This window comes from Podarcis gaigeae (genome assembly GCF_964106915.1).
Source record: "Podarcis gaigeae genome assembly, chromosome: 16".
Taxonomy (NCBI): Eukaryota; Metazoa; Chordata; class Lepidosauria; order Squamata; family Lacertidae; genus Podarcis; species Podarcis gaigeae.
The window spans coordinates 40,838,968-40,853,770 of record NC_139693.1 but is presented as its reverse complement, the minus strand read 5'-3'; the positions used below and the strand labels follow the sequence as shown (position 1 = coordinate 40,853,770).

The window sequence follows — 14,803 nt, the reverse complement described above, 5'->3', positions numbered from 1 at the left end:
CGGGCGAGCCGGCGCGCAGGGCCCGCCGGGAGTTGTAGTCCGGGCCGGATGAGGTGGGACGCGCTGAGCCGGAGGCTTCGCTGGGCGGCGGCGCCGCGGCGCCTCCTCGACCCCCGGGCGCCCCCCTGGGCCGCCGCCGCCGCCGCCTGGCCTTCGCCCTCCTCGTCCTCGCCGCCGTCTCCGGCGTCGTGCTGGAGCTGCGGCCTGGCTCTGCCGCCCGCCTCGCCGCCGCCGCGCTTCTTCTGCCCTTCGTGCCGGGCGCTGCAGCCCCCCGAGCCCCGCGCCGACCTCTTCCGCCTCCTGGGATGGTGCGTGGCCTGCAGGGCGGGCGGGCGGGGGTCTCTCTCCGCGCCCCCTCCTCACTCTCTCTCTCTCTCTCGTTCGCCTGCAGCGAGCGCAGCTTCCAGGTGGACGTGGGCCTCGTCCAGCAGCGCTTCCGGAGCCTGCAGCGAGCGCTGCACCCCGACTTCTTCAGCCAGAGACCTCAGGTCAGGCGGGCAGGCCGCCCCTCGCCCACCCGGGGGGGGGGGCTCGCAGACGCGCGGGCGCCGAGCCACAGACGTCCTAGAAAGACACCCCATGGCTCTTTAGGGGGGGCGTCCCTCCGCTTCCATATGCAAGGCCTAGGCCGGGTGCCTCCTTCCCTTCTGCCACCCTCTCTTGTCATGGGAGGGAGCAGATCAGTAAATGGATTATACCTCTTGTGCAAGCGAGTCAGAGTAGAGTTAAAGTGTAAGGTAAACACAGTTGTTTGGGTTCTCTGTGCTTTTCTCCCAGTGGTGGCTCAGGAGTACTGGTGAGCTGATCTCCCAATGCTCTTTCAACAGGCGGAGCAGAATTTTTCCAAGCAACACTCTTCTCTGGCTAACAAAGCCTACCGGACGCTCCTGAGCCCCCTGAGCCGTGGGCTGTACCTGGTAAGATACCTGCTGTGTTCCACAGGATGACACACTCACATGTGGCCAAAGTGCCTCACACCACCCATGTGAGAAGCAAATCCCTGCTGGCTCAGGTCAAAGGCCAATCGAAGCAAAGGGGAGAATGCAGACCCCTAGCTACAGATGAAGCCTCCAGAGGGATTCTATTGAGTCTCCCAGCCTGTGTGTTTGTGTACACAAATGCACATGGGGGGTGCCAAGTGGGGTCTTTGACCCAGGTGAAATAAAGCCTAGTTTGGCCCCTGGACAAGGACAGGCTGGGAGAGAGATGATAAGGACAGTTTAGAAAAGAAGAGGATGTTGGTTGACAGTAAGCTGCTTCATTAAAGAAAGACTAAGGAGGGATGTGTCCCTACTGCCGCCACTTCTCATTCCGTATTGTCAGGGAAGAGTTAGAAGTTTCCAGTTTCTCAGAGGGAGAAAGCATTCCCCAAGGGGGGAGGGAGAGCAGTGAAGCTAAGAGAAGGGAGCAAGAGGAACGACAGGGAGGGACCGGCTGTTCCCAGGAAAGGCCAGGGTTCAGTTGGGGAGATACAGGCCAGCTCTAGCCAGGAGGGTCGGAAAAAGAGCGGGAAAGCGAAGGGAAGGGCGCCTTCGCCATTTTGAGGGTGGCTGGTCACGGAGAAGCAGAGCTCAGAAGGGATCTGAAAGAAGTGACTCTGAGGAATACTATTTAAGAACCAATTATAAGATTGTTTTGTTAATACGCAATAAAAAGTTTTATAAAAGAACAAGAAGCGTTTGTGTGGTTATCTGAAGAGGACAACGACCAGGCCTGACAGAATACCTTCTGCTCTGCGCCTCTTCACTATAAGTAAGAAGGAGAAGCCAAAATGGAGGGAGCTGTGGCGCCAGTTGGGCAAGGAGAAACCCCAGCGCTCCAGCTAACATTACAGGACTTATGGCAACAGAACTTACAGTTGAAAAGTCAAGTCGACGTACTATCAGCAGCACTGGGAGAACATAGAACCATGTTGCAAGCGACAAGTGGAGATAGAGTGAGTAAAACATTTAGTATACGTCCACGCAGCTTCAAGGGAGAAAGCTCTGAATACATAGCTTTCAAGACAGAAATTTCTTACATAACTGAAATAAAGGATAAAGAATTTCAATCTGAGCAAGAGAAGGTTGCTTATGTGATTAATTTCTTGGAAGGGAGGGCTAAGGACTGTGTTATACCCCTAATATCTCGAAGGGATGCTGCCCTAGGAAATCTAAAAATTTTCTGCAGTATCTAGACGCGATTTTCTTAGACCCTGCGCATGAAGTAACCACAGCTAGGCAGCTGCTGAGAATGAGACAAGGAAAAGACACTGTGGGAGTTTATTGGTCCAACTTTAGTTTGCTGGTGCAGAAATGAAAATGGGATCTGAATTCCCCAACAGTTGCAGCCCTTTTTAGGGAAGGACTGAATAATGAGATTTTAGACCAATTGGCCCAAATGCCAGAACCTAGTTCCTTGGACTCTCTGGTCCAAACGTGCCTGCAATTGAGCCTACGCATAGAACAGAGGGCTAGTGAAAAGAAGGAACAATGGAGACTGCGGTGGCGGGAAAACAATATTATCGAAAGTACAGAGAGCAGAGCGGGCAATGTGCCAGGACAAGAGCGGCCAGAGCCCATGGAATTAGGAGCAGCCAGACCCCTCCCAGTTACTACCTCTTTCATGGTAAGAGGAAATGCAGGGAGAGGAAGAGACACGAGGCGTTGCTTTGTCTGTGGAAAACCAGGGCATCTGGCACGACAATGTCGCAATCGTAAAGGATGGGAGTCTCTATCTGGAGCAGACATGGGAGAAGACAATTGCCCGAAGGAACTGCATCAGGGAAACGAATGTCCCCGGCTGGAAATGGGAGCTTGCAGCCGGGTGGAGAAGCAATAGAAGGCTCTCACGCTGAACCACCTATTCCAGGACTAACGGTGAAGGTGCAACTACAACTACCCAATGGACACAGGGTCCAGGTAGAGGCGCTGTTAGACTCAGGAGCATCAGCAGATTTCATAGACCAGAAATTTGTACAGGAACACAAAATCGCTTTGTTACCTTTGAATTTCCCACTGCGAGTGAAAACAATCGACGGCAGACCGCTACTTTCAGGAGAAGTGACTTACGAGACTCCACCAATGAGAATAGATATGGGTAATCACTCAGAGACCAGGGCATTTCATGTGACCAAACTAGCTGGGCACCAGATGGTGCTGGGCATGAGTTGGCTCAATCGTCATAATCCGGTGATTGCCTGGCATTAAAGGTCTTTGGTTTTTGGTTTGATCTATTGTATGACACATTGTTTGGGGCAAAAGGGAAAAATCTCAGTGGAAGTAATGGGAACAGAGGTAGAAGGGAAGTTGATGGGGAATGAAAGTGAGATTCCGTCACAATATATTGCTTATCGGGATGTTTTTTGTGAAAAAGAAGCGGATAAACTTCCACCACATAGGCCCTATGATTGCAAGATAGATCTAGTCCCTGGGGCACAGTTGCCACCAAGCAAGATATATGTCATGTCGGAAGTAGAATCTGCAGCATTGAGGGAGTTCCTGCAAAAGAATTTGCAGAGAGGTTTTATTAGAGAGTCCACGGCCTCTGGGGGTGCTCCCATCTTTTTTGTCAAAAAGAAAGGGGAGGAAGGGGCACCGAGATTAGTATGTGACTTCAGAATCCTTAACAGCCAAATGAAGCCTCGCGTGTGCCCACTGCCACGTATAGATGACCTCTTAGAGAGAGTAAGGTCAGCCAAAGTCTTTACCAAGCTTGATCTACGAGGAGCATATAATCTGATAAGGGTCAGAGAAGGGGATGAGTGGAAAACCAGTTTTTGTACTAAGTATGGTGCATTTGAATTCTTGGTAATGCCTTTTGGCTTGCAAAATGGCTCAGGGGTATTTCAAACCTTCATCAATCACGTCTTAGCAGGTATACTGGATCAGTTCTGTGTCTCTTATTTAGATGACCTCTTAATATATAGTGAAAGTATGGAGGAACATGTAAAACATGTCACACAGGTGTTAGAGAGATAGAGGACCAACGGGTTATATGTGAAGTTAGAAAAGTGTAAGTTCCACACACAAAAGGTGGAGTTTCTGGGATATTGCATTTCCCATGAAGGGGTGCACATGGACCCCAGTAAAGTTCAGGCAGTGGTGGAATGGGAGGCACCTAAAACTAAGAAAGATCTACAGAGGTTTTTAGGATTTGCTAATTTCTATCGTAAATTCGTAGGTAATTACTCCAAAACCACAACGCCACTGACTGATTGTCTAAGAGGCAAGGGGCCATTCAGATGGTCTGAGGAAGCACAGGCCTTTGATAAATTAAAGGTGGTGTTTGCTTCAGAAAAATATCTTATGACCAAGATCCAAGTAAACGTATAAAGGTAGAAACTGACGCCTCTGATAGGGCTATTGGGGCCATTCTGCTGCAACAGGACAAGGAAGGGGACTGGAGACCCTGTGCATTCTACTCTAGAAAATTAAATCAATCATAACAAAACTACACCAGATTTTATAAGGAACTTTTAGCTGTGCATGCTGCCTTTAAAGTGTGGAGACATTTTTTGGAAGGGGCGTCACATCAGGTGGTGGTACAAACAGATCATAAGAATTTAGAGTATTGGAGAACTGCTAGACAGCTAAACCAAAGGCAAATTAGGTGGGCGGAGTTTTTTGCTGGGTTTAATTTTAGGATTGAGTACATACCTGGGCATCAAAACGTTCATGCAGACGCGCTATCGTGCAAACCTGAGTATATGGATGGGGAAGCACCTCCCAAGTTGCGAGAAATGCTGAGATCGGATCAGTGGGGGTGTGCAGCCGTAGTAGTGGACGGCAGGGAATTCCAGCGATTGACAGTAAGAGATGAGTTTGCACAAAAGAAAATGGAGGAACTGAGAAAAGGTAGAGGGGAAGAGGAAGGTTTCAAGGAAAAAGGTGGATTGCTGTACAGGAGAGTGGTGCTGTATGTACCTGCAGGTGAATTAAGAGGTAAAGTGTTGAGGCAACATGATAACCCGACTGCAGGACATTTTGGTAGAGAAAAGACCCTGTATCAGATCACACGGCAGTTCTGGTAGCCAAAGTTGAGGGAGGAGGTAACGCAATATGTAAAAGGTTGTGAAGTATGTCAACGAGCCAAGGCACCCAGAGCAGCTCCTGCAGGGTTGTTGCAACCTATGCCAACGCCGGGAAGGCCTTGGGATGTGGTGTCTATGGATTTTATAACTGATTTACCGTCATCGCATAGGCAAACAGTGATCTTTGTGGTGGTTGACATGCTAACCAAGATGGCACATTTCATACCATGTGCCAAAATTCCAACCGCACAGGAAACTGCAAAAATGTTTTTAGATAATATTTTTAGGTTGCATGGTATGCCATCACAAATCATTTCAGATAGAGGGGCCCAATTTACTTCACAATTTTGGAGGAGGTTAATGCAGTTACTAGATGTGGAGCTAAGCCTCACGTCGGCGAGACACCCGCAAACCAATGGGGAAGCTGAAAGAACGAATGCAACACTACAACAATATCTGCAGTGTTGTGCTGGTTATCAGCAGAGCGGGTGGTTAGAGAAGTTGAGACTAGCAGAGTTTGCGTATAATAATGCAATGCATGTGTCTACGGGCAGAGCCCCATTTGTGGCAAACTATGGCTTGCACCCAAGGGCATTCCCAGGTCAAGAGGAGCAGTTAGCAGTACCAGCAGCAGAACAAATGATAGAGTTGAGGTGCATTCATGAGATATTGAAAGAGGATTTGGAAGAAGCTAAAGAGGCTTACAAGAGAGCTGCAGACAGGCACCGGCGAGTTGGGGAAGAAATCCAAGTAGGGAGTTGGGTATGGCTGTCTACCAAGGGACTACCAATACGAGGGAGGTGTAAAAAGCTAGAACCCAGTCGCTTTCAAGCTTCATTTGCCTGAAAATATGAGACTACACCCTGTATTTCATAGATCTTTATTGTCAGTGTTTGTACCAGCGCATAAGTATCAAATTTCAAGGGAACCACCTCCTTTTCCCACGATGGGGGAAGAGGAGACCGAAGTGGAAGAGATATTAGACTCGAGAATAAGTAGGAGGAAATTACAGTATTTGGTTGCATGGAAAGGGTTAGATGAGTCTGAGAACTCATGGGAACCAGCAGAAAAAAATAATGTTCCAGAATTGCAGAGGGAATTTCATAGAAAATATCCCCACAAGCCAAAACCCCATAACTGGCATCTTCAAGAAATTTTTGAAGAGACAGATAGCGAGGAAGAGGAGTTCATAGGGTTCGGTCCTTCAGAAACAGAGGAGAGTGAGGAGGAGGAAGGGGGGCTTAGGGGAGGGGATGATGTCAGGGAAGAGTTAGAAGTTTCCAGTTTCTCAGAGGGAGAAAGCATTCCCCAAGGGGGGAGGGAGAGCAGTGAATCTAATAGAAGGGAGCAAGAGGAACAAGAGGGAGGGACCGGCTGTTCCCAGGAAAGGCCAGGGTTCAGGAGGGGAGATACAGGCCAGCTCTAGCCAGGAGGGTAGGAAAAAGGGCAGGAAAGCGAAGGGAAAGGAGCCTTCGCCATTTTGAGGGTGGCTGGTCACGGAGAAGCAGAGCTCAGAAGGGATCTGAAAGAAGTGACTGAGGAATAATATTTAAGAACCGATTATAAGATTGTTTTGTTAATACGCAATAAAAAGTTTTATAAAAGAACAAGAAGCGTTTGTGTGGTGATCTGAAAAGGACAACGACCAGTCCTGACACGTATCATCTCCCAAAAACCTTTAGCTGCTTTGCATGTTCACCACATATGATAAAATATACCTTCTGTTTCTTGACAGAAGCTACCTGATTCTGACTTATACATATTTGCTAACTTAGTGCCAGATACCTTCTATAAATCATTTTCACATCTTTCAAAGCATAACATACTGTAAATTTCAAACCAGTTTTCCAGTTTTCCCCAGAGGCTCAATTCTGTATTATGTCCTACATCCCTTGCCCAATGAATCATAGCAGATTTTACCAAGTCATCATTTGTTTCCCATTCTAACAAACTCTTATGCATCCTAGAAATTAATTTTCCTCTATTTTCTACTGGTTCCCTTTCAGATCTGGAACTTTGGTCCATAAATCCACACTGCTTATCTTACTTAAACACTTCGTTCAGTAGGCGGGTAATGTAGCCAGTCCATCACCTGGTTTCCGATGTCTTCTAGTTTCTTCAATTTTACCTCTTGATCTAAAATGTCCAAGAGGTCTCTGTATGTTGCCCACTGTTGACCCATATTCAGTCTTTTCAGTGAGATTGCTTCCATAGGCAAGAGCCATAAGGGTGTTTTCCTTTCTAGCAGATTTTTATGTGTCCTCCATACCCTATCTAAATTCTTCCTAATTACATGGTTCAAAAAGTTCTTATAAATTTTAGCTTTACCATACCAAAAGCATGCGTGCCAACCAAATTTAATATTGTACCCCTCCAAATTTAACTGAATATTGTTCTACAGTATCCAAGCTTTTAACCAACATAAACAAGCAGTGTCATAATATAAAGTAAGTTTGGCAGCGAGAACCCACCTCTTTCTTTAGCTTCTATCAGAATTTTATACTTTATTCTCAGTTTCTTACCCTACTAGACAAATCTAGAAATTTCCCTTTGCCATTCTTAGAAGCAGCCTGTATTATTAATTACTAGAGCAGTTTAAAATAAAGGTAGCACTTAATCTAAAGCATTCATTTTTATGGATGATTTCTTCACAAGTTGGTACTTTTTCTTGGCTTCCCAGCCTTCTATAAATCACACTCCTGAGGCTCCTCTATTAGTATGACAGACCAGGGGATCACCACACCCCTCCTGACTGGTTTGGGATTAGTTGTCTCCAGAAGATCTATCCCCTTCTTGCTGAACTGAAACCTAAGTGGAGTGAGGGGACTTCTGGGTTGGCGCCTCCGGCAGTGGCGGAGCTCCTCCCGATCGGAGGAACCGCTTCCATGAAAAACAGGGTCTGACCGCCATGGCGAAGGCGGAGACCCTTAGAAATCACAGGTGGAGAAGCCTGTGAACCTGGGATTCGGCTGGCACCTTTTGCGCCCCCCCTACTCGCGAGGGGGGTTGATGAGAGTTGAAAAAATCGTGGAATGAAATTTTTATGACCCTAGGGGAAATGTCTTAAGAGGTTAAGATTAAATATATCAGTTTTAAGGAGAAGTAAGATTAAATAAAGTAAAAATGGATGCCTAATTGGTGAAAGAAGAGAATGTAAAATTACAGTATATTAAGATAAATTATTAGGATAAAGATTGGAAAAAAATCAAAGTTTATCTACAGAAATATTGTAAAATCCAGGAATGTTAGAAGGATGTTGGAATGAAGTAATGTGACTTTAGCAGAAATTATATAAAGGATTAGGTAAAAATTGACTTTCTAACTGGTGAAAGATGAGAATGTAAAATTACAGTATATTAAGATAAATTGCTGTACTAGGATAAAAACAAAGTTGGAAAGGATTTGCTGAAATACTTAATTGACCTAGAATGCAAAAAAGGGAGGTGTGAGGAGGTCAAGGGAATTAGCAAAGGAAAGAAAGCTATGTAAAGGTTTGAGCTGGGTTTTTTTTTTAACGGTTTGTATTCTGTATTTTTTCTTTATATATATATATTTTCCTTGTAATCTTTAAAATTTGAATAAATATTATTTTTTGGGGGGGGGGAATGAAACCTAAGGGGAGTGTTCCCTCACAACTCCACTTTTCCTTTCTCAAATTCAGCTTCCCAGTTCTCATTTGTCTGTATACTCCACTGTCTTTAAATCTGACACTCAGTTCAAAGACTCCTTTCTCTGGCTGTAGATCTTTCCCTCAGGGTGGATGTTACACAAACAGCTATCCACCTATCCAGCTGAGTGCCAAGAATACCAACTCTCAATTCCTTTTCTTTTTCCCTCCCAAAGTGCTGAACCCACCCTCCTCAGGCTAGCTGTACCTGCAGCCAACCAGAGTGAATCTCCAGCCCAGCAGTGGCATTGCATCTCCATGTTCCAGTCTACCTCAGCTTTCCATAGGAAGTAGCTACTGCCTTTTGCATCAACAGGTGCTGATCAATTCTCATGGTTCACAGGCTGCCTTCAGAGTGAAGTGAGGAAGTTCTTAAAAGCCATTATCATTCTGGACTTCCGGGCTGGCGCCATCGTCGAATAGCGAAGTTCCTCCAACTGGAGGAACGGGCTCCGTGAAAATTGGGTCTTCCCATCGCGGCGAAGGTGGGGACCCGCTAGAAACCCCAGGCGGAGAAGCCTGGGGACATGGGGTTCGGCGGAGCACCGAGAGCGCCTCCCTTACTCGCCGGGAAACCCTTTTGGGGGGCTCCGGAGTGAAGTGGGGTGAGCAGCGTGGTGTAAACGAACCGATTGCTATTTTCATGGAGGGAAGCCGCACAGCCATCGACGGAGAGCGCCGGCTTTTTCCTGATGAAATTTGGACTCTAAACAAGCACCCGTGAGTAAAAACGGAGGATTGGATTAAGGAAAAAAAATTTTGAATTAGGCACGAAGCGGGAAGGTATAAAAAGGAAGTCTGCCTCCCATTTTTTTGTAAACAGATTGAAGCAAAGATCGTACAAACTAATTAGCCTTGAATTTGATTTAAAGATTGAAATTTCCGGCACTTATGACCAATAAAACCCCCTTGACAGCAGGAGGAAAGGGGGTAAAAGAACTTTGATTATCTAATCCTGCAGATAGAAAATAAAGGAATAAATTTCCATTGCCCCCAACCTGGGGACGGGACATCGGGACAGATTCTTTGAAGGAAATGGATCTGGACAGATAGAAACAAAAGAGAAACAAATAGACTTTAATGTCGCTTTCTGCTTGTGCTTCTCTCAAGGAAACAAACTATTGGAAAATTGAAAGTAAACTTTCCTTTGTTTGAAACATTTTAAAGATGGAGGTTAACAGAAGTTCTGCCCTCTAGAGGGAGTTTGTTAGTTTTTTTGTTGCAGTTCACAAAGAGACATAACAGCTGTGGAAATCAGCGTGAGACCAGATATTTGACCTTGACTAAAAATGAGCAGGAAGGAAGTTTTTCTTGCTGCCCTTGGTAAAGTGTATGCTATGCTACAGCAGCTGCAGGAGGATATGAACTTGGTAGATGAGAAACTGGATGCCATGACTGCTGTAGCTAGAAAGTATGGATTGACAGGAGAAGAAGAGAGTGAAACCTTACAACAACTGACCCAGGAAATTGACCTAAGGCAAACCCAAGGGCAGGGGGAGATGGAAGAGACTGCTATTACACCTCAAAAGTTACAAAACGAGAGACCTAATGTTGTTGAACCCAAAGGGTGTCTGCAAACTTCTGGAGTTAAGGGGATTTTTAGCCCTAGTGGGACTGAAACAAGAGAAGAAGTACTTTTGGAGCAACTACCGTTTGGATTATAAATTTAACAATGGGAAGTGGAACTGGGGGGGGGGGGGGAATGGAACAACCTGACAAATGGAAATGGAGACTATGACTGTATGGAACTTCCCAGAGATCCACTCCCCAAAGAGAAGGGGAAGAAAGTACGAAAGACTTTAACAAGAGACAAGAAAGTCACGTATCACAACCAGGAGCAAGAAAATCTGCAGAGGTGGCAACTCCCTCTTCTTTTAAAGTGGCTTGAGAGCCTCAGACATTAGAACACCGGACTGAAAATTAAGATTAAAGGGAAGAAAGGACGGACGCAACCCGAAACCAGGAAGAAAGGGACGATGGACAAAACCAGAAGAGAACTTTTCTTTATATATATATATATTTGGTTAATTTTGAGTAATATTTGTGAAATAAGAGATTGTGGCGGAAAGGAAATAATTGGCTTTAGTATAAATATAATTTAAACTCTAAATTTAAAGGTATATGGTTCGGAAAGTAAAGATAAAGTTAAAGACAATATTGATAAATTTGAAATAGATCATTAAGATAAATTAGTCTATTTTTGATAAATATGGGAAGAATTTGCTGAAACATTGATTAAATTGGAATACAAAAAAGGGAGGCATGAGGAAGTTTAAGACACAAGATAATGAAATGAAGCTATTTTGAATCTTGTATGCTTTCTTTTTTCTCTCTTTTTCCTTTTTTCTTTTTTTCTATTTTTGTTTGCTTATGTTTTAAATATTTTTGTATTTTGAAAATTTTGAATAAATATTATTTAAAAATAAAATAAAAGCCATTATCATTCTTTTCTAGCTGGAGTTGAATGGAGTAGAACTGGAGAAAGGAACAGACACTGAGGCAGACCCTGAGTTTCTCTCAGAAATCATGGAAATTAACGAGAAACTGTCAGATGCAAACAATGATGCTAAAATAGAAGAGATGGAAAACTTTATTGCAGGTAAGATGGAGAATTGTGCCTGAAGAGGTGTCTATGCTGTCTTTCAGTGGGGTGAGGGGTGGGAATCTATCAAGGAGTGAAAGCACAGTAATGAAAACCTCCACAGAACAACATGAAGCAGTATTTAGAATTATAAAGCCACCTCAAAGGTCACCCTGTTGATGAAAAAACACACGACTCCTGTCTCTCAGCTTCAAACCCTAACAAATGAGTTTTTTTGAATTTAGGCTCCCCTGTGGGTTTTCATTTGCATCTTAACTCTTTCTTCCTTTCCTCAGTTTAAGTGTCCCACTCACAGAAGCTGCTGCTATTACTTCTGGGCAGACCGCTTGGGCACAACAGATGCTATATCTGTCATTTCCCCACACCCCCTTGATAGGATTGAGAGTTTCTGAGGGTTGGGAGTGTAGATTGGGGAAAGTTCCTGATCTTGACGTTCAATACAGCTGTGTGAGGATGCATTAGCTGATCTTCATTGAAGTGTAAAAAAGGATCAGTACATAACTATGGGCATCATTAATGCAAAGCCTTGTTCTTAACCACTCAGTGTGCAATCCAGTGCATCTGAACTCAAGTCAGTCCCATTCAGTTACATTCTAGTTTGAGTGTCCATGTCTAAATAATTCTAGCCAGCTGTGTTGAAGGAGCACAATAAAGGTAAAGGGACCCCTGACCATTAGGTCCAGTCGTGACCGACTCTGGGGTTGCGGCGCTCATCTCACTTTATTGGCCGAGGGAACCGGCGTACAGCTTCCGGGTCATGTGGCCAGCATGACTAAGCCGCTTCTGGCGAACCAGAGCAGCGCACGGAAACGCCGTTTACCTTCCCGCTGGAGCGGTACCTATTTATCTACTTGCACTGGTGTGCTTTCGAACTGCTAGGTTGGCAGGAGCAGGGACCGAGCAACGGGAGCTCACCCCATTGTGGGGATTCGAACCGCTGACCTTCTGATCGGCAAGTCCAAGGCTCTGGTTTAACCCACAGGGCCACCCGCATCCCTGCCACATTATTGGGGTCTGAATAGGCTATAGCACAAGAAAAGTGGGACAAAAATAAACCAGAACATTTGCAGCAGAGTGGCTGCCTTGAACCTTTTATAGGTGCAGCCAGCTTTGAAAGGGGGGCAGCATATGACTGCCCCAATAGCACAGATAATCATGAATGTGCAATAAAAAGCAATGGAGGTGGGCAGGAGCAGGAACCAAGCAACGGGAGCTCACCCCGTCGTGGGGATTCGAACCGCCAACCTTCTGATCAGCAGGTCCTAGGCTCTGTGGTTTAACCCACAGCGCCACCCGCATCCCTAAGAAGCACAATACCAGTACCCAATTCTATGCAGAAACTACAGCAAGGGGCTTACGGTGTCATTTCTAGAAAAACTAAAAGCTCAGCTTTGCAATATATTTTCCACTGGAGCCCAAGCAATTTCCCCTTTGTCAAGGGCAAGTACAACAAGGAAGAACTGAAGGGGTGGTGGTTGTGCCGTGCTTGACATGGAGTGAGCTCAGTCACAGATCAGATGAATCAGAAAGCACTTTCTCATTTCTAGAGACATTTTGGAAAAATCCATTTGTGGGTGTGGCTAGACTTTCAATAAGACATCTGCTGCTTCCTGACTCAATAGAGCATTCTTCCAAGCCAACATGGTTCATAGGTGGGCATGATGGGAATTATAATCCAGAACAGTAAGGACAATGGGCCCGGAAGGCTGCTTTAACATTTGCCCTCCTAAGGACAGTATCCATGGTCATGACATCTCATGAACAGGGGTGAAGGCACATGTAGATAACAGCTTTGTCTTAAATGAAATCAATGCCCTCTTCTTTCCCTTCCAGCCAAACAAGAGGAGCTGATTAAGGATGTGAGCAGAGCGTTTGAACATGGTAGGAGTATTTCCTTCCTACTTTCTTTGGGGTGTGACCTGCTTGCAAATGACCTCTTGTGCTCCCAGCTGCATGTGGCACGTGCCATCCACATGGCTTACAGGGCTGAGTGCTCATCAAAAGCCATTCTGGATTGTAAGGACTTGCTTAAAGCCTACCTTTCAAGGAAAGCTGAGCTGTTCAGAAATAGAATACATTTACTGGTTTTATTGAGGCTCATTTCTCTACAGACATTGATCTTAAGGCACACAATGGTTAGTCCTGTTAGGAGATATTAGTACTAAGTTCTGCAGGATGGCCCAGCAGCAGAGCAGCCTACTTTCTTGAAGTCACTTGACTGACATATTGCAAAAACCTGCTGTTCTTTGGGTTCCTGAATGCCAGGAGGGTGCTGATTCTGATGGTGTAGCCATTTCTCAGTGCTGGGAGCAAAGTTCCCACTGGAGTACAAATTTGCTTTTTCTTTGTTTAATTGCAGATGATCTTCAAGAAGCCAAAAAATATCTAGCCAAAATGAAATATTTTGCAAACCTAGAAGAAAAGCTGAAGAAGAAGAAAATCCCTTCTTGACTTCACAGTATTTCCTAGGATGAGTGGTTCCCATCTGAATGTTTGATAGGCAACTCAAAGCAATGAGGCCACAGTGCAGTGCATTCTTTGGCATGACAAGGAAGAGAATGGGCATGATACCTGCTCCTCAACCTGTGGAAAACATCTCACTGCTCCATTGTCAAGATGCTCTCCGATAAAGACTTGAGTGCAGAGACCCTGCTTTGGATGAGGCCATACTTAGGAACTGCCTAATTTAGCCCTGCTTGTGTCTGGGAAATACATGTTATGCGTTGTTTTGAGCTCCCAAGCTTATAAATCAAAATAAATGTGTGGCCTCTGGATACACTTCAGTCTAGAATTTTAAAGAAATGTGGTTAGGCTAGATGGTGACATGCTGTCTTGATTTGGTGAGGGCTGAGTTGGTCTAAGACTGTTCTGTGAGATGCAGCACAGGGAAAGACAGGGAGTGATACAAACTAGGTGAGGCTTGTAGAAGTTCTGAGGAAACCAGATCTTCTGGCACTTAAGCAACTTACTGTTTAGCATGTCCAGTTCTGAATGTTTCCAACTTGCATGGCTCAAGGGAGCCCCAACACCTGGAGAGTGGAAGGTTCCTCATTCCAGTTGAGTGCAAAGTGGAGCTCTAGAAGGACTCTTATGAGCAACTGGTACACAGTCCACTAAGAAGAGCCTTGCGGCTGGACCATTGCTGGTGGAGACCCATTGACTTCTGCATCCTTTTCCCTGTAGTGGCCAGCCAGATCTGCCCCCACCCCCCTTGACAGCCCACCAGCAGGGAGGGGCATGAAAACAGTGGCCCTTCTCTGGCAACTAATGCCTCATCTTCCCTCAGTGTGTCTAATCCCTTTTTAAAACCTATGCGCTGTTGCATAAGTAGCAGGATGGACACTGTACAGGGCAGAGACTGATGTCGAATTCTTCTTTCCCTTTGCAATCCTTTCCCCCCAAGGTTTGTAGGTTATCATCCATAGTTTATGAAGTACCTTGCATACATGTTTCAAGGGACTTTATAACAGTACAAAATAAACAACTAAAGGTAGTTTTTAAAAAGTACCAAAAAGGTTACATT

The 14,803-nt window shown here is 45.3% G+C and overlaps 1 protein-coding gene across 1 annotated transcript; it reads left to right on the top strand.

Annotated features, from left to right (window-relative positions):
• HSCB (HscB mitochondrial iron-sulfur cluster cochaperone) lies at window positions 1-14,058 on the top strand. The gene is made up of 6 exons (XM_083717880.1): window positions 1-308; window positions 392-488; window positions 828-917; window positions 11,133-11,277; window positions 13,114-13,161; window positions 13,640-14,058. Exons 1-6 carry the CDS (start codon window positions 49-51, stop codon window positions 13,729-13,731), a joined length of 732 nt encoding a protein of 243 aa, XP_083574006.1. The 5' UTR covers window positions 1-48; the 3' UTR covers window positions 13,732-14,058.
• Window positions 14,059-14,803: the final 745 nt, after the last annotated feature.